Below are 19,121 nucleotides of genomic sequence, written 5' to 3'. Positions count from 1 at the left end.
TCCATTTTTTGGTTGATTAGCATCAGCAGCAGTTTACATGTGGCTTTTAAAAATCACTATGTCTGCTGCTAAATTTTCTTTGCTTTTTTCTCTCTCTGTCAGGTTCTTCAGAACAGATATCCTAGCCTATTGTCAGCAACTGATCACCTGCTTGACATTTACCTCCAACTTACTGCAGAGAAACATCGCCCTCAGAGTGATAGTTCTGTTGGATGTGAACAGGCACCTGAAGAAGTTTCAGAAGCCAGAAGAGAAAACAAAAGACTAAGCCTTGAGGGAAGAGAACTGTCTCTAAGGTGCTGGCCTAAACACTTTGAGTTGATATTTTATAAAAACTGCTTCCCTTGAAAATTCTTACCAGCTAGAACTGAATGGTTGTGAGAGGTCAGGTTTTCAAATTAGACATCTGGGCTGCTTCATGGAGTCAGATCCCTTTTTCAGATTTGATGTTACTGTTTGGGACGGCTTGTAAAGGTAACATTATTTTAGCTTTAAAAAATAACTTTTAATGCCAAAATTGGGAATAGTTACTGACATAATTCTTTCACTGGATGTCTCTCTGTGACCCTTGGGGTCTTAAATAACACTCTTGGATTTTGCTGTAGGTAGTGAGTTCTGTGCCTTTGCTCTCCATTCTCGAAGGTTGACTTGTCCTTGGAGACGTGTGAATTAGGAATGGGCAACTCCCCTCAGTTTTCTCTGGGAGTTAGTTGCCTGCCCTCCTTCGCTGCCTTGTCTGGCGTGGATGGGGGAGAAATGAGTGAGAGACAGGTCACTTCCTGATAGGGGTAGGGACTGGGACCACTCACTTATTATTTCCCCTGACACTATTTATCTTCACATTGCCAGAAAAAAGCAGAGACTTTGTTGTCAGCGATTTTAAGTGGACCAAATAAACTCTGATGCCTTTCATGTCTTTGGCCTGTGGTGTTTTATTTCTTGGCTCTTTTTTGTTTTGTTTTTTTAAGGGATCTACTGAACTGGTGTAATAGGATTGCCCATAGCTTTGACAGTCTGTCTTCATCAGCATCATTAAATATTTTTCAAGAGGTAAGATACAGTCTTCCTGCGTATTTTCTCTGTGCTCTATAAGGCTGTTGATTTCCATTGTTCTTTTCTGTCTCTTGAACTGCTCTCAGAGTTTTTCTTTTGTGTAGGAAGATTTATTATCCTTAGGTAGTTAAAACTGAATTAATGTTGCCTTAAAACTAATTGGGCCTAATAAATGTTTTGTTTTTGAAACAGGTTACTTCTAATTTCAAATAAGTATAGTTGGAGATAGAGTAAAACAGATGCTGAAATTAAAAGTAAAATGAGAAGAAAATCTCCCAGGTGATAATAATGTTGTAAAATATAAAGTGTTTCTAAGATGTTTAATATTTATTCCTTTATATAATTTCTTAGTCTGTTTGATAGATTTGTATTTGTCTGATGCCTCTGCTTGTCTCAGTAGGGCTTTTTAACTTTCCAGAGAAATTTATGTGGGGGTTACAAAGTGTAACCTTGTATGCTGGGCTTGGGAAAAAAATGTGTTGTGTTGGAGGGAAGCTCTATTGAATTACAGCTCTGCCACATTCAGTTAAGAACAGAGAATAAGAATAAGAATCTGCCTGCTTAAGAATAAAAGTGTACTGCTTGAAGATCTGTGGGCTCTTAAAACATTGACTAGTTTTGATTATGGAGTGTTCTGGTTTCTGTCAGCTGGGATTGAGGAGAGGTTTGCAGTTTGCAGTTTGGTTTGCAGGATCTCTTTGTGTTTGGTAAAGTTACTTTGAGTAGAAAGAAACCTTATTTGGAGTGCACACTTAAGCTTAGCTGAACCCTGAAATTGGTGTGCCAGTCTTTCAATCTCCTTCTTCTCTCCAGTGAACTCTCTTAACCATTCTTCTACATTTCTCATCTTCCTTACAGATAACCTTGTTTTGTACTTTTAAAATAAAACTGTGGCATTGGTAGGATTCCTCTTATCTTCTTTAGTCTCTATTTTAGAATGTCATTGTGTCAATATGTGTGTGTAAAACCACTTTATTGAGATATAATGCACATACCATAAAATTCACTCTTAATGTCTACAATTCAGAGTTGTTTAGTATATTCACAGAATTATGCAGTCATCACCACTATCTAATTCTAGAACATTTTCATCACCCCTAAAAGAAGTCTTGTACCCGTTAGCTATCATCCCCTTTTCCCCCTCTATAGATTTGCTGATTCTATACATTTCACATAAATGGAATCATACAGTATGTGACCTTTTGTAGCTGGCTTCTTTCACTCAGCATATTCTCTCAGTTAATCCATGTTGTAGCATGAGTCAGTACTTCGCTCTTTTTGTGACTAATATTTCATTGTATTGATGTACCACATTTTGTTTATCTGTTCATTCCTTGATGGATATTTGGGTTGTTTTCACCTTTTGGTAATTGCGAGTAATGCTACTGTGCACATTTGTGTGCAAGTATTTTATTAATATAGATGTAAATTATATATGTATTGTTGATAATGGGAAAATACAGGAAAGCAAAATGATAAAAATAAAAATATTCCCCCATCCACAGATTCCCCAGCACTGTGAATACCTTGGTGTATCTCCTTCCAGATCTTTTTCTGTGCATATAGGCCTAAGAACTCTTTTATTCTATCAGAGTCCACTTTAAAGACACTCACTTGTTGAAGAGATCGGGCCAGTTGTTTTGCAGAATGTTCCATCTTCTGGCTTTATCTGGTTGCTTCTTCATTGCTCTGACAACTGGTGTCCTGCAGTTCAATCCAGTTCTGATACTGAGTTAGTGTAGACTTCACAGGTTCAAGGGCTCAGTGCTCTGCATAACTGACAAATGCAAGTCTCGGGGCCACCCACACTTGTGACCTACCAGCTATAAATTCAGGGGTTCCCACAACCTCCTCAGGTTCAATAATCCACTCAGAGAATTCATTGAAAGCACTATACTTATGGTTCAGGTTACAGTTTTAGTATAAAAGATATAACTCAGAACAGTCAAATGGAAGAGACTTATAAGGCAGGGTCTCGAGGGTCCCAAGAACAGGAGCTTCTGTTCCTGTGGAGTCAGGATGTGCCACCTTCCTGGTACATCAATATGTCCACCAACCCGGAAGCTCTCCTAGCTTTGGATGTCCAGTGTTTTATTGGGGTCTTATTACGTCATTGGCCGTATGATTGAGCTCAGTCTCCAGTCCCTCTCCCCTCCCTAGAGGTTGGGGGTGGAGCTGAAAGTTTCAACTCTCCAATCACTGCTTGGTCTTTCTGACCTGGCTGGCCCCTTCCTTAAACTATCTAAAGGCCCATCTAAGAGTCACTTTGCTTACCATAGTAAACTCAGGTATGGTCCAAGGCGGCTCTAGTGGAACAAAAAACACTCCTTACTCCTGGTAATTCAAGGATTTTGAAGCTCTGTGCCAGGAATTAGAGACAGAGACCAGATAAATTCTCTCTGTTTTTTTAAAATGCTTGCATGAAGTTTATTGATATATTACACTTGGTGATGGCAGACCAGGTATCTTCTTTGTTCTGCCACACTCATAGTGTCCTTTTCCTTGTCATTTTATCTTTTGTATTTCCTGTAAATGGAAGTTTAACGAAAAGCTTGGTTATTCAAATTCAACTTTTTTGGGGTAGAATCCATTTTTGGTGGTGATAGGTACTTTATATTTCATTACATCAGAAGATACATATCTGGTTAGGTAATGTACTTGGTTAGGTAATGACAAGGTGATCCCTGTCTTGCACACCAGGAGTTTCCCTCTACAGCTAGGAAGTAATCTTTTGGTATTAATTCCCCTGTGTGAGAGTCAGCTCCCCCTAGAAACCGTATATCTAATGATTAACACTAATTGCTGTTTTTGCCTAAATTTAGGATTTGCAAAATGGACTTTTTTTCCTAATTAACCAGTATTTTGATAGTAAAGCCTTCATATTGTGTCCTGTCTCTGTTATGGTAAGATCCTTGAGTCTAGGGTTGGTACCTTATTTGTATTCTCTTTAGTCTTACAGAAATGTTCCTGCTGGATTTTATGTTCCTCCCTTTTGTGGCCAAGATAGTGATGCTCTGTCATTCATGTATTGTTTTAAAAATCAGGGCCGGCCCCGTGGCTTAGCGGTTAAGTGTGTGCGCTCCGCTGCTGGCGGCCCGGGTTCGGATCCGGGCGCGCACCGACACATCGCTTCTCCGGCCATGCTGAGGCCGCGTCTCACGTACAGCAACTAGAAGGATCTGCAGCCATGACATACAACTATCTACTGGGGCTTTGGGGGGGAAAAAAAAAAAGGAGGAGGATTGGCAATGGATGTTAGCTCAGAGCCGGTCTTCCTCAGCAAAAAGAGGAGAATTAGCAGGGATGTTAGCTCAGGGCTTATCTTCCTCAAAAAAAAAAAAAAATCAGTCGGCATTTACCTTGGTTATTTTAATAGGCTCTGGACTGTTTCACAGCAATGCTTTCTAAGCATACAAGCAAACTGAAAATGGCAGAAGTCATTGGAAGTAAATTGAACATTTCCAAGAAAAAGGTATGTAGTGCTATTTTTATTTCCCTGTTAGAAGGAAGCTGGGATGTTTACCTTACTTGCTGATCTCTGGTCCTTACCTGGAATAGCTTTTACAATAACTGCCTCTTTTGTCAAAGTTGGTAGTTTCATTGCTGTCTCTCATAGGCATAAAGCTTTTACTATCTTCTAGATAAATAGTTCTCTGTGTGTTCCACATTTTTAAAGTGAGTTTCCTCATGTCCTATATCACATGCATGCCTTACTCTCCAGTGTTTTAATGAGCATGTTATTCTGTAGGTTGTGCACTCATGACTAAAACTGTCTTAGTAATACCTTTGTCTGTAGTTTTATGCACAATTAGGTTTTTCCCAACTTTTTATTATTAATATCTTCAAATATCAGAAAAGTTGAAAAGAATAGTACTGATGAACATCTGTATACCCACTACTTGGGTTCATTGCTGACACTGTTAATATTTTACTATTCTTGTTTTATATCAAAATATGTGTTTTTGGAGGAGAGAGCCTTCAGCAGTGGTGTTGGTAGCTAAAGCAGTGTCTGGCGCCCATTTGAGGCAGATATCTGGCATTCCCAAATGAAGGATGACTCAGAAAAGCCTTATGTCAGGAACTGAAACAGTTAGAGATATCCTTCAGGCTTCTGAAACCGTTGGGATGGTTTTGGTTGCAGGTGACAGAACACCTACTAGAAGAGGCTTCAACAGTAAATATATTAATTATAGTAGGCAAGAGAAATGAAACTACCACGATTGGCTTAGATTGATTGATATTCATCCCCTTTGGTTGAAGAGGGGTTCCCCTTCCCTGAGCACTTTGCCCCTTTCGATCCTGCCCCAAACCTGAACAAAATCTGGGTCCTTTGGGTTAGGATAAGAGATAAGCGTAAGAGAGGAATGGCTGTTGGTTAGATGTCCTGGAGTGTCTGTCACAGCTTCTCTTCCTGCTTTGACTGTAGTCACTTGTACCATGGTTTATTCAAGTCGCTGTTTCCGGCGTTATGTTAGAAATTTAAAGCAGGGCAAAGCATAGGGGAAGAAAAATTACTTCGATTTTTTTCATATCTTCTAGGAGTAGAGCTTTCTGTTCATTCTCTAAGGGGGTATGTCAGTATGTTCACTTTAGTTATAGGCAGATATAGGCTTATTTGAATGGATAAAAAGCACCATTACAGTGAACCATTCATGATCAATGTTTTTAAAAACGTTAGAAATTTGGAAATTAAAAAAGTAATTAAAAGCTAACTTGCCTATGTTGGAAATAGAAAGTGCTTCTTAGTGAAGGGCTAATTAGAAGGGCACAGTAAGCCACATGGATGGGAAATGTTTGAAGAGTATACAGAATTTCACTCAGGTAAAATCTTTGCCCTCCCATAGGCTGAATTCTTCTGTCAACTTTATAAACCAGAAATTGTGATCAACGAGCTAGATGTGCAAGTGGGTCGAGTGCGGCTTCTACGGAAACAAAGTGAGGCCGTCCACATACAGAGGTAAGTGAGGTTCTGAACTCATCTGAGAACTGTGGAGTTGTTAGAACCTTGATAGAAGGTCTAGTCCAGCCCCCTTACCTTTGAGCAAGACCTGTGTCTGAACTGTGATCTCTCTAGTGTGCCTGATGGTAAAGGAACTGTGTATTCCCAAAGTACGTTCTGTGAAACTAGATGTTAATAGGTGAAGGAGGTGATGAGGGTCATTACGGATTTGGGACTAGCAAAGATGTGTCTTTGATTTTTTGTCACTGTAGTGTATTTAGTGAAGTAATCCTCACTTGGAAGTCAGGCTAGGTCCTAACATTAGTCTGTTAATTCCTTAAAGGGTGGAATTATATAAGATTCTGAGATCTAGGTACCATTTATTAAATACTTACTGTATGCCTAACATTGCCCTAAGTGCTTTGCATTTGTTTTCTTGTGTAGTGGTTATAATAATGCTATGAATTAACATATTGATGTCCTAGGGCTGCCATAACAAATTGCCATAAACTTGGCCTGAAACAACAGACATTTATACTCTCACAGTTCTGGAGGCTGGAAGTCCGAAATCAAGGTGTTGGCAGGGCCATCCTTCCTCTGCAGCCTTTTGCCTCTTCCTGGCTATGGCTCCCAGCAATCTTTGGTGTTCCTTGCTTTATATATAAGCTGCATCACTCCAGTCTCTGTCTCCGTTGTCATATGGTCTTCAACCCTGTATGTTTTTTTTGTGTTTCTCAATCTCTCTTTTTAAAAGGATAGCAGTCATTTGATTTAAGGCCTACCCTTAAATCCAGTATGATATGATTTTAACTTTATTACATCTGCAAAGACCCTCTTTCCAAATAGGGTCACACTCACAGGTTCTGTATGGACATGAATTTTTAGAGAAAACTATTTAACCCACTACAACTGGTGACTATTATTATCCAAATTTTACAGGTGAGGAAATTAGGCTAAGAGAGGTTAAGTAATTTGCCCAAGAGGGCATAGCTAGTATAGAAAATGTCTTATCTTATTGGTGTTTTGAATCTTCAGAGCCTAGTAAAGTGTGTAAATACTCAGTGTTTGTAGAATCAATGAATTCTACAGTTCATATGTTGTAGAGACATCTGTTATAGCATGAAGATAGTCACTCTGAGTTGTCTTCTCATTCTTGTTTGTTGGTTATGGAGAATCTGGTTCCTCAAAGCAACCCTAAGTAAGAGAAGCTTGTAGTCTGCTTTCTGTAACTGCTTGCTTATTTTTCCCTTCCCAGGGAAAAGCTTACTTTTGCTGCTACGAGGCCATCCTCTGTCCTTATTGAACAGCTTGCGGTGTGCGTTAGCAGAGGGGAGCCCGTGTTGCTGGTGGGAGAGACTGGGACTGGCAAAACATCTGCTGTCCAGTACTTGGCTCACATTACAGGTAACTCCTAGAGGGGAAGCACTCAGCCCCCAGATGATAAACATTTCACACTTTTTTTTTTGAAAATAAAAAGTCTGAGGAATACTAGAGTTGACAAAGTGCCATCACTCCGCTTTCCCTGGAAATAACCAATGGAAAGTTTTTCCTTGGAAATAATGTAATCTTTCCCCCTAGAAATAACCATTGTTAACAGATTGATATTAACTTTTTTCAGTTCTAATCTATGGTCTACAAATATATATATGTATAGATTTGGTTTTGTTTTGAAACAAATGGGAATCATACTCTGTATTGCATTTAGTTAAGCAAATTGGACATCTTTAAAAACAGAATTGCCTCGTTCCTATTCTAAAGGCTAAATAGTATTCCACGCTGGATTTTTATTTAGTTCTAATCTATAGACATTGATTGAAGGATTTTTTTGTTGTTTTCAGTTGTCTGATCCTAGAGCAATAATACACAGTTAATCTTCTTGTGTACGTATCTCTGTGGGTTAGGTGAAAATTTTGAATGGTTAAGATTCCTGAAAGTAAAATGAGAGGGTCAGAGGAAATGCACATGTAAAGATTTGCCCTATGCCCACATCTGCACGTCCTTAAAGATCACACTGGATATTATCAGTCTTTAAATTTTCCGAATGACCCTTTTGCCCTTTCTTTTTTAAAGGACACCGTTTGAGGGTTGTCAATATGAACCAACAAAGTGACACTGCAGACTTGCTTGGAGGGTAAGTGTTGTTGAAAATTTTTTGTGTGTTATTTTGTGTTCGTTGACTGAGGTAAGAAATACTGTTTTCTTATAAATCTCAAAACTAGCGTTGGAAAAATGTTCAAAGACTTGCATCCCTACCCCTACACCAGCAGGGTATTTATTGGAATTTACTGAGGAGCTCTTGGGTGTGTAGATGTTTCTCTTCATTTTAAAGAACACTTGAGGTTCTTGCTTTCAAAGATCATGCTGGAGGGGAGAGGAAAAAAAGAAAGACAAGTATATAATCAACTAATATTTGTTTGTACAGTTTCTCTAAAGCGTACATTGTGGAGTCACACTGCCTTTGAGCTAGACTCTCTAGCAGTTCGATTATCTTTGAAACATTAAGTAGCTCTATACTTGGTTAAGTGTTGCTCATGGGACTCCACTGTGGTCTTTAAAATGCCCTTCTTCCCTGTTGGTGTTTTTGAGTGTTAGTTTCATGAACAGTTGTGCTGAAGCCTGTAAAACTGATGGATGCTATTGGCATACTGTATGTAGAGCAATATTGTGATCTGTCCCATTAACTCTAAATAATTGCTTAAAGAAATCCTTAAAGGAGTAAAATAATAGAATTTATTGTTCATTTTGCTGGTTATTCTGTCTTCTGGAAAAGTCTTCATTTATCTCTTTTTTTGAGGGCCGTGTTATGCTGTAGCAGTATTTTTATTTTCACTCTTTCCTTGTCTCAGATCCCTCCTTGCTCTGGCTAGAGTGCTACTTTGGAGTCCGCTTCCTTTGGTGCTTTTCCTTTTCTTACTCTCCCAACCCATTACTTATATTCTGTTCTATACATATCATTAATTATGTACCTAATTAAAGCTTTTATATTTATTTTCCGTCTTAAAATCCATTGGCTGAGGCTTATCTCTGTTACTCTAATTCTACTTTCACTTTATTTTTCCCGAATGATCTTTCTACCTTGTTTTTATTTTTCTTCTGTTCAGTTAATTGACTTTTAATCTCCCCATTCCCTCATTGAGGTACTTGCAATGTGTTCTTACTAATATATGGAATTTGTTATTTAACCAGGCATATCTATACTATTGTGTATTTCTCTCTGTTCTGTATCTATATATGTCTTTAGTAATATCCTACTGTTAAGTATTCCTAACATAAATGACATTAATCTCATACTAATTGAACACGGACTGGGTCTGTCTCTTCTGCGAATTTGTAAAAGTTGTTATGTCAGCCATTGCAAGTAGTTTTGTTTTTTTATTTTATTATTTTTTTGTGAGGAAGACTGGCCCTGAGGTAATATCCGATGCCAACCCTCCTCTTTTTGCTGAGGAAGAATGGCCCTGGGCTAACATCTATGCCCATCTTCTCTACTTTATATGGGATGTTGCCACAGCATGGCTTGACAAGCGGTGCGTTGGTGCGCGCCTGGGATCCGAACCTGCAAACCCTGGCCCGCTGAAGTGGACCGTGCGCACTTAACCGCTGTGCCACCGGGCCGGCCCCGCAAGTAGTTTTAAATGCAGCAGAATACACAGGAGCTCATTTGTGCCCTTATGTAATTGATGATACAAAAAGGTTGGAATCAGAATATGATAGTTGGAATTTTGTTTTGGTGCCAGCTTGGTGAAAAGAATATATATCTATTTTTCCTTGTTAGTGGTTTAGCGTCAGTTATCAAAAGAAAACTTATGTATGCTTCAATTTTTGCATAGTTGGAAGTATGCCTTGTTTTCTATACTTCTGTATTACTAGAAAGTGACGTAAATCAAATCTTGTAGTATATAACGTATTGTAGATGCATGGATGACTTCCTTGCTTACGAATTCTTGTGTATAAGATGGGAAGACCAAAAATGGTTTTAAAAAGCCAAGGGAGTAAAAAACAAAATTCAGGAGTAGGCAAGCAGATGGGATAGAGAAGGGGTAGTACTTCTTTTTTTTTTTTAAAGATTTTATTTATTCATTTTTTCCCTCCAAAGCCCCAGTAGATTGTTGTATGTCATAGCTGCACATCCTTCTAGTTGCTGTATGTGGGACGCGGCCTCAGCATGGCTGGAGAAGCGGTGCATCTGTGCGCGCCCAGGATCCGAACCTGGGCCGCCAGCAGCGGAGTGCGCGCACTTAACCGCTAAGCCACGGGGCTGGCCCGAAGGGGTAGTATTTCTGTTCTTGGGATGTGTGGTTAATATCATCTCTTTTATTATGTTTTATAATTTATGTTTAACGTATTTTTTTTTTTTAAAGATTTTATTTATTTATTTTTTCCCCGCAAAGCCCCAGTAGATAGTTGTATGTCATAGCTGCACATTCTTCTAGTTGCTGTATGTGGGACGCGGCCTCAGCATGGCCGGAGAAGCGGTGCGTCGGTGTGCGCCCGGGATCCAAACCCGGGCCACCAGCAGCGGAGCGCACGCACTTCACCGCTAAGCCACAGGGCCGGCCCAATGTTTAACGTATTTTGCATGCATCAAATACTATAATAAAAAATAATAAAAGAAATTTATAGACCTAAGTAGTCTGGTTTGCAAATCTGGTTCCTTTAGACTGGTTTTAAATTATTATTAAGGATAAAGACTTTATTAAACAAGGTAAGGCCTTAAAGACCATCAAACTCTTATATTACTGCAGTTTGCCTTCTGATCTTTATTAGTATATGTACCCCTTTGTTATTTCATATATAGCGTGGTATATATTTTTCCCTCGTTTAATTTTTGACTTATTTTTGTTATTCTATTTAAAGTAGGTTTCTGGTAGGCAGCATAGAGATTTTTAAATTACCTGTGAGTAGAGAGTTAAACCAAATTCCAGCAGGGTTGGGAATAGAGAGAGCTTATGAGACTCTATGAGAAAGAGTAGAGGACACAGAGGACTTAGATGAAACACATAAAATCACTGCAGGAAGAGAAAGTTGAGCATTAAATGGCAGAATACAGAGCACAGGTTCCCAGCACTGACTATAAGGAAGAGGATTGGGAGGGGCAGCCTCTGAGGGAGAAATAGATGTACAGAGAAGGAGAGGTGCCCTTGGAGAAGTTCGCCATGAAGGAAAGGAAATAGTAGGAGGAGAATTAAAGATCTCATAGAAATAAAATGGCAATCCACGTCCTCCTCCTCGCCACCCGTAGAAACACCCATAAAAGAAACTGCACAGGAGACAGCAGGGCAGAAGTGCAAGCTCACAAACTCGGAATCCTGACCCCAAAATGAAGAGAAGTATTTCTTTATTGTTTCAGTTACTCACCATGTACTGTTTTGTGTCTCTTTTACACTTAATGTTTTTTGATGTTATTATAATGTAATTTTGGAGAGTCATTTTCTTTTATTTTAGCCGTTTTCAAATGAACTTTATTTATATACAGTCTCAGTGTATGCAACAGGTAGAACTTGAGTTACTCTCCAAGGGGGCCAGGTGTTCTGTCCCCACCTCTTGGCCTTTAGGTTGCTCCTGAGGCATCTTGTCTCTGCAGAAGACACTTTGGAAACTCTGCTCTATAGTGGTTCGTAGTTTGATTCACCAGTTCTCCTAGGTGTCGAGTTAGTTCCCATTGAGTATTTGTGTTAGAGTTTATTTTGTTTTTTCTTTTCTGAAATGTGTGTATGTTTGTTAATTTTTTCATCACTTGAAACATATATCGACTTAAGTTTTTCAGCCACTATGCTCAGCTTTAAATGAACGAACTTTTCTTCTAAGGAACTCAGTCTAATTTGAAATGTTAAGCCACTTCTTTCATGAATTCATTCGACTGAGCCAATTAATAATGGTAATAATTATCATAGCTAACTCTTATATGGCACTTGTGTGCCAGGTACTATTTTGAGTCCTTTATCTGTGTTTTAACTCATTTGGCCCTCTTAACAGCCATGAGGCACAGACTGTTAATTATCCCCATTGTACACATGAGAGAATTGAGGCACACAGGGATTAAGTACCTTGTTCACCATAATGGCAGGTCCGTGATTTGAACCCACGCAGTCTGTCTTGAATGCCTGTGTTCTTATCATTACTCTGCTGCTTCTCTTAGCTTTGGATCCCATTTATACTATCATTTTTAAGACTAGCAATTTTATTTAAATAAAGTGTATTTTGTTAATTTCTCACCATTTATACTGTTGTCATTTAGTTCATCATCTTTTGCCTGGTCCAGTGCGTGGGTCTCTCATCTTTGCTTCTTATAACCTCCCTACAGTCTCTCTTCCACTTAGTAGTTAGACAGTGGTCCTTTTAAAGTGTAATTAGATGACATCACTCTCTTCCTCAATCCCTACCCCTCTGACTTCTCAGTCCACTTAGAATATAATCCAAGGCTTTATGTTGGTCTGTAAAGTCCCACATAATCTGGCACTGGCACTTTTCTGAATGGTCTCCTTCCTTGAGCCCTGCTGTTGAGCTCCAGCCACACTCACCTCCGTGTTGCACCTAGATGCTTGCTCTTCCCTCTGTGTGGCATCCCTACCACCTGCAGTTATCTCCTTAGCTTTCTTCCTTGTTTGATGTAGGTCTCCTTCAAATTCCCATCTTTAACAGAGCCTTTTCTGGCTATCATATCTATATTACCAGTGCTCCCCTCCCCCAATTGAGAAGGCATAAGCTGAGTTCACTTTGCTTAAGTAAATCAATTTCAGATGTTGTATTTTTCTTCTAAAATATGCTGAAATATTTTCGGTCATTCTTAATAAAATATGGTTTATCATTAAATCTTATACATGATGTTTATTTAAACAGGTTAGTGAAATAAATGACATGCCTTTTACTGCCCAACTAGGAATTTCAAATTTTGTCATAATATTGTTTATCTAATAGTAGTTTTTATCTTTAGTATAGGCCCTTCAAACACTTGGAGTGGAGAAACTAGATTATAATTTAAACTTTAACGTGGATTATAAGTCTTTTGGTATTATTTCTGATTTTGATTAAACAACATCTTAGACCTATTCCTGTTTTCTGAGGCATGCTTTCTAATTTCTGTTAGCTTCAGAAGTATGTGAATCACATTTGCCTTTTGTTTCAGTTACAAACCGGTGGACCATAAGCTTATTTGGCTGCCCTTACGGGAAGCATTTGAAGAACTCTTTGCCCAGACATTTTCCAAGAAGCAAAACTTTACATTCTTGGGGCACATTCAGACGTGTTACAGGCAGAAACGGTGGCATGATCTCCTCAGACTAATGCAACATGTGCACAAGTCGGCTGTCAACAAGGATGGAAAAGAGAGTGAGACTGGTAAGAATGTGACCCAGACTACTAGTGGAGGGGCATGAGGCTGAGGCTTGGTTAGCATAATTAGGAGAAGAGTTTGGGGGAAGAATGAAGCAATACAAGTTGGAGCTTTCTAGGACTTTGGGCAAGATTAATTTTGAAATATTGCTGCTCCCATGATTCTAGGCATGATTTTCATAAAAACAGATGGTTGTTAATGTTGATGTACAAGTACCACTTTAGTGGTCAGTAAGTCACATTTCCTTAGAAAAAGAGGTTATTTCCAAAACGCTGGATTCCACAGTCAAGGGGCTTTTGGTAGCTTAGTTATCTTCTCTGTTCTTTCTCATCTATAAAATGGAAATAAAAGTACCTACTTCAGACGGTTGTTGCAAGGGACGAATGAGTTAACTAATAAATGTACATATGCATATAAATGAACTGATTAGTGTAGTGCCTGGCACATAGTTACCATTATATAAGTGTTTGGACTTAGTTTTTTACACTTCTGTCTAAGATGTTTTATTTTTGTGTGAGTTTTGTTAATTGTATTTTTTTGGTGTGTTTAAGTTATATATATTACAACTCAAAATGTGTGTTAAATTCTTGTCTTTATTCTTCTCCAGGGTTACTCCTAAAAGAGAAATGGGAAGCGTTTGGTCTTAGACTTGACCATGCCCAGCAACAGATGAAAATGACTGAAAGTGCTCTATTGTTTGCATTTGTAGAGGTATTTTGCTTTAATTATTTAGGTTAAGGGAATTTTGATTTGACACAAAATGTAAATATTAGGCAGGCTACTATTTTATATTCTCTTCATTTCATATTTTTAGTGCTTACTGTTTAAGACATAATAAACACTTAATGAAATAAAACTTTGGGAAGAAGATTTCGAAGAATGGCCTTTATGGAAATTAGGAGGTCTTGATGAACACTGTTACTACATTATTAATTTTTTTAAATAAGATGCAGTTGAGGACAAATAGTGAACTCTGTATTGTTTCCTAGCTGTGTGTGGGGTGGGGGGATGGAGGCAGGAATTTGGGAGTGGTGGGCTAGAGGGATTTGGGTCCATTGACTTTACGCCCCATTTTTGATTCTAGCACATGAGTAGCTTTACTGTTTTCAGTCCTGTGACCCCCTGTAGGAAGGATCAGCTTAATTAAATGTTCGTGACTTTAGCTTTTTTAGTTTTTATTTTAAAAAATTGTTTCTGTGCCGCTCTTCAGACCACACCCTAAAGGAGATAGGAATCTTACTTGAGATGGTGTTTGCTAAGAGAAAGGGTTACTCAACCGTATGTCCATTGGTGTAGGAAATTTGGTTATCAGTGCTTAATCTTAATATGATTATTTCTAACATAACCAATTAAAATGTCAAGTGCTCTCAAAATAGAGTTATACCTAGTTCATGACCTGGCATTACACTGGCGTTTAATATATTTGTTCTGTTCTATTTTTTACAATTAAATTTGTAGAAGATTCTTTGTTAAGATCACCATGAAAACAAAAGTATAAAGCAGTTTAATAATAGTAAAACAATTCAGTTTTTGATGCTGTGTCGACTGAGTGGACTGTAAGATTTATTTTCATCGCTCTTGGAAATACAACTTGAGGAGATAAAATCAGTAGAGTAGAGATGAGGAAAGATTCATTTTGGTATTCTTCAGCCACTGTGAAAGGCTCTGTATTACAGCCACTACACACTCTTGAATTAGTCATTGATCTGATCCTGGTATACTCATGGCCTCACCCTATATTTATTTTGGGTGCTTTTAATAACCATTTGGGTACCTTTAAACATCTGAATACATTGTAAGTTATTATTTACCTCATCATGAATAATGATGATAGTTTATTGCATCTCAGTGTTAGGCTCAAACATATTCCTTTTACCCTTATGGACATTTAAAAAAAGTTAACTTGGCCTTAACTCTGGCAACCAGCTGGCAGCCATTTGGCATTTAAAGTGTAAGCTCATCAAGTAGGAGAGATTTGCCCTTGTCTCTGTTTCAAATCCTGCTCACATAACTGCTCTTGGTGAGTGTGTCTTTATTTGAAATGGATTCTTAACATTTTACTTTATCTTCTTCTAGGGTACATTAGCTCAGGCTGTAAAGAAAGGAGAGTGGATCTTGTTGGATGAGATTAATCTGGCTGCTCCAGAAACATTAGAATGTCTGAGTGGTTTACTGGAAGGATCCTCTGGCTCCCTGGTGTTGCTGGATCGAGGAGACACAGGTAACACTTGATCTCCTTGGAGTTTGACTTGTGCCAGGCCTTTTGGCTTCTTCAGAGTAAGATTCTTTTATTGGGTGGATTACAGGGGCCTCCCACTGAGATTTGTTCATTCTTTACATACCAGTTTTCTGCAAAGTCCCGTTGTTAGGTGCTATGGGGAATACAAAGAAGAATAAGATAATTTGTCAAGGCATTTGGGTAGTGGGTAATAGGTATGCACACTCAGTGACAAAATATATGCTGGTGAATAGGTGATAAAAGATAAATAACAGTGAATAACCACACCATAAATGACAGTGGAACGGCAGCATAAGATTAAGTTGTATACATAGGTCTGGAAACTGATTTCAGTAGGGTTTTGGAAAAGGGAAGGATGGTTTCAGAGGCAGGGTTGCTTAGCCTGGGGTTCTCTGGAGTTAGATAGTTTTCCCCTGGGGACCTGTAGCTGATGACTTGATTATTACAAATTGTTGAGAATTTATATTTTCACAGAACCACTGGTTCGTCATCCTGACTTCCGTTTATTTGCCTGTATGAATCCAGCAACTGATGTGGGCAAAAGAAATCTCCCACCAGGAATAAGAAACAGGTAAGGGAACATAGCCTGGAGACTTTTTTTTTTTTTAAGTTCTCTTTATTTATTTATTGGTAATAGTAACATAACCAAACTTCATAATAATGCTGAAATTTCGTGACCTCTGATAGAGGAATCATCATTTCCTTGTTTATCTTCTGCTTTCTATAGGTGATAGGAATATAGAAAACTCTAGAATGCTGGAGAATTTTTCCTTTAGATTGTTAGTATGACATTTAATAACTCATGGATATTGTTGAAAACAAATATCTTTCCTCCTTCAAATAGCTTTGTAACTAAGTTTTATTAAGAAAACTTCATATAATGATATAACACTATAGCATATAACAGTGTAAGTGCATTTTAGGAACAGAGTCCTCTTGGATGAGGCTAATGATGTGTAAAAGCCCTTTCAAGTTCAGTTTTCATCTTTAAGCACTGACTGACATGAATAAAGTACTTAGTTGTTGGTGTTTTATGTATGTAGCATTTGGGAAAAGATAAATGATCTTATTTACTGTTGGTAACTTTTTGTTGAATTTTGAGTTTTAAAATAGTGTTAAAATTGTATTAAATCTCTTCCCCCATTATAGAAGTAATAAAAGCTTCTTAGGAAAATTTTTTATAAACTACAAGTGCATATTTTCCTCTACTCCAGCTATTTTATTTTTGATGACGAGGGAGCTTTTTTGTTGTCACTGCATGTATTTTTTGTTACACATACTTATGATCAAAAACACCTTCTGAAAATAACGATAAATGTCTTTTTTTTTTTTTTTTTGATGAGGAAGATTGGCCCTGAGCTAACATCCGTGGAGCTAACATCCTCTGTTTTATATGTGGGACACTGCCACAACTTGGCTTTATGAGCCGTGTGTAGGTCCACACCCAGGATCTGAACCTGTGAATCCTTGGCTACCGAAGCGGAGCGCACGAACTTAACCACTACGCCACTGGGCCGGCCCCCTAAATAAGTCTTAGTTTTGTAACTATTTCTTGCAAGGACTGTACCTAGAAGACTTCACTGCATAGAAGTAATAATGATAGATTTTTGGTAACAGTTACATTTTCTTTTATTTGGTTATGTACCTCAAGTTGAAAGGCTTTTATATTTCACACTACAAGCAGTTATAATGAGTTTACATAACTTCATCTGTTTTATATTTTTCTATTGTCAGAATAGCTGTATTAATTTCCTAAAAAGTGGTAATTATGTAATAATTGTCTTACAGGTTCACAGAACTTTATGTAGAAGAATTGGAAAGTAAAGAAGACTTACAAATTCTTATTGTGGATTATCTGAAAGGATTAAGTGTGAATAAGAGCACAGTGCAAGGAATCATAAAGTAGGTTCTCTGTAGTGTCTCATTTTTATAAACTTCTCTGAACTTAAAAATGTGTGCTCATGCATATGTCTTTTTATTTCTTTTCTTTTTTGTTTCTAACTAGAGAAGACTGATGGAAGGATTATTATTTAGATTTCTATTTTAAAGTTGAAACCTTATAAACTCACTTGGGTTTTCCTAAGGAAACTACATAGAAAGCTTATGAATCCCATGAGAATATGTAAACAATTAGATGATGCTCTCCTACTTACTTCTGTATTCATAGCTAAGAGTTTGAATCCCTGCAGGAGATGCACATGGCTTGTGTTTTGATCTGTCTTGATGAAATGTTACTTTTTGCAGTTTGTATACTAGCTATATGGGATGTAGGGGAAGAAAAGTTTGATTTAATTGATGGAGTCAGGTGTGGAATTAATAGAGGCTTAGCTGAATAAAGAATAGAGTGTGTATGTGGCTTGCTGCTTTTATTTGAGTCCTCCTCTGTTTTTTTGCATACCATGTGGAAAGGGTGCAATCTTTTGTATCAGACAACGTGAATTCTAGTACTGGTTCTGGCAGAAACAAATTCTGTCATCTTCAGAGTGTCACTTAGTTAATTTTCTATGTCCTCTAGAGAGAAGTGTACAGTACTGGGGCCGGCCCATGGCTTAGCGGTTAAGTGTGCACGCTCCGCTTCTGGCGGCCTGGGTTCGGATTCCGGGTGCGCACCGACGCACCACTTCTCCGGCCATGCTGAGGCCGAGTCCCACATACAGCAACTAGAAGCAGTGCAACTATGACATACAACTATCTACTGGGGCTTTAGGGGAAAAAGGAGGAGGATTGGCAATAGATGTTAGCTCAGAGCTGGTCTTCCTCAGCAAAAAGAGGAGGATTAGCATGGATGTTAGCTCAGGGCTGATCATCTCACAAAAAAAAAAAGAAAGAAATGTACAGTACTAAAGGTTTTGAAATAGGATCATATTAGCGTTTTCCTTTGCATTTTGTAGTTCCTTATTTTTTATACAAATAATTATGAATTGCCCAGGTGCCAGGGCTACAGCTGTAAATAAGACAGACAAATTCCTGGTTCTCCTCATGTCACTTTAATTTTAGAGGTAAAGATAATAAGTAAGGAGATATATACTATAATTTTAGGTTGTGATAAGTAAAGAAAACATATAAAGCAAAATGGGGGTTAGAAAATAAAGGCTTAGAGCCCTGTTTTAAATAGATTAATCAAGAAAGCATTTGTCTGGGCCGGCCCTGTGGCTTGGTGGTTAAGTGCGCGCGCTGCAACGCTGGTGGCCCGGGTTCGGATCCCGGGTGCGCATCAAGGCACCACTTCTCCGTCCATCCTGAGGCCGAGTCCCACATATAGCAACTAGAAGGATGTGCAGCTATGACATACAACTATCTACTGGGGCTTTGGAGGGAAAAAATAAAATAAATAAAATCTTTAAAAAAAAAAGAAAGCATTTGTCAAAGTGCTTTGAAATGGTTTGTCACACCACCTCCTAAAATTGGAACACTTTTGACAGCGAAGAATGTTTGGATAAAGTGTAAATATGTGTAGTTAAAATTCAAAAAGCTGGAGATAAAACAGTGCGGCTATAAAGCAGAGGCACTTGTAAAATGCTGATAGTACAAGTAGTGATGTTCCATTTATAAAAACC

General features: G+C 38.2%; 1 protein-coding gene across 2 annotated transcripts in view; it reads left to right on the top strand.

The window, feature by feature from the left end:
- The window catches only part of MDN1 (midasin AAA ATPase 1), a 164,736-nt gene that overhangs the window by 39,374 nt on the left and 106,241 nt on the right, over window positions 1-19,121 (top strand). The window contains exons 10-20 of one of the 2 annotated variants that reach the window (XM_014781110.2): window positions 103-296; window positions 969-1,050; window positions 4,430-4,525; window positions 5,898-6,010; window positions 7,248-7,396; window positions 8,063-8,123; window positions 13,119-13,330; window positions 13,933-14,036; window positions 15,402-15,546; window positions 16,039-16,135; window positions 17,353-17,466. In XM_014781110.2, coding sequence (XP_014636596.1) covers window positions 103-296; window positions 969-1,050; window positions 4,430-4,525; window positions 5,898-6,010; window positions 7,248-7,396; window positions 8,063-8,123; window positions 13,119-13,330; window positions 13,933-14,036; window positions 15,402-15,546; window positions 16,039-16,135; window positions 17,353-17,466 — 1,367 coding nt within the window. Of the gene's footprint in view, window positions 1-102; window positions 297-968; window positions 1,051-1,263; window positions 1,333-4,429; window positions 4,526-5,897; window positions 6,011-7,247; window positions 7,397-8,062; window positions 8,124-13,118; window positions 13,331-13,932; window positions 14,037-15,401; window positions 15,547-16,038; window positions 16,136-17,352; window positions 17,467-19,121 lie in introns of those variants that run through there. The other variant, XM_087443881.1, reaches the window with a different exon arrangement.

This window comes from Ceratotherium simum, chromosome 19, assembly GCF_057802395.1.
Source record: "Ceratotherium simum simum isolate JZ-2026a chromosome 19, ASM5780239v1, whole genome shotgun sequence".
NCBI classification, from domain to species: Eukaryota; Metazoa; Chordata; class Mammalia; order Perissodactyla; family Rhinocerotidae; genus Ceratotherium; species Ceratotherium simum.
This window is presented reverse-complemented; position numbering and strand designations above follow the sequence as displayed.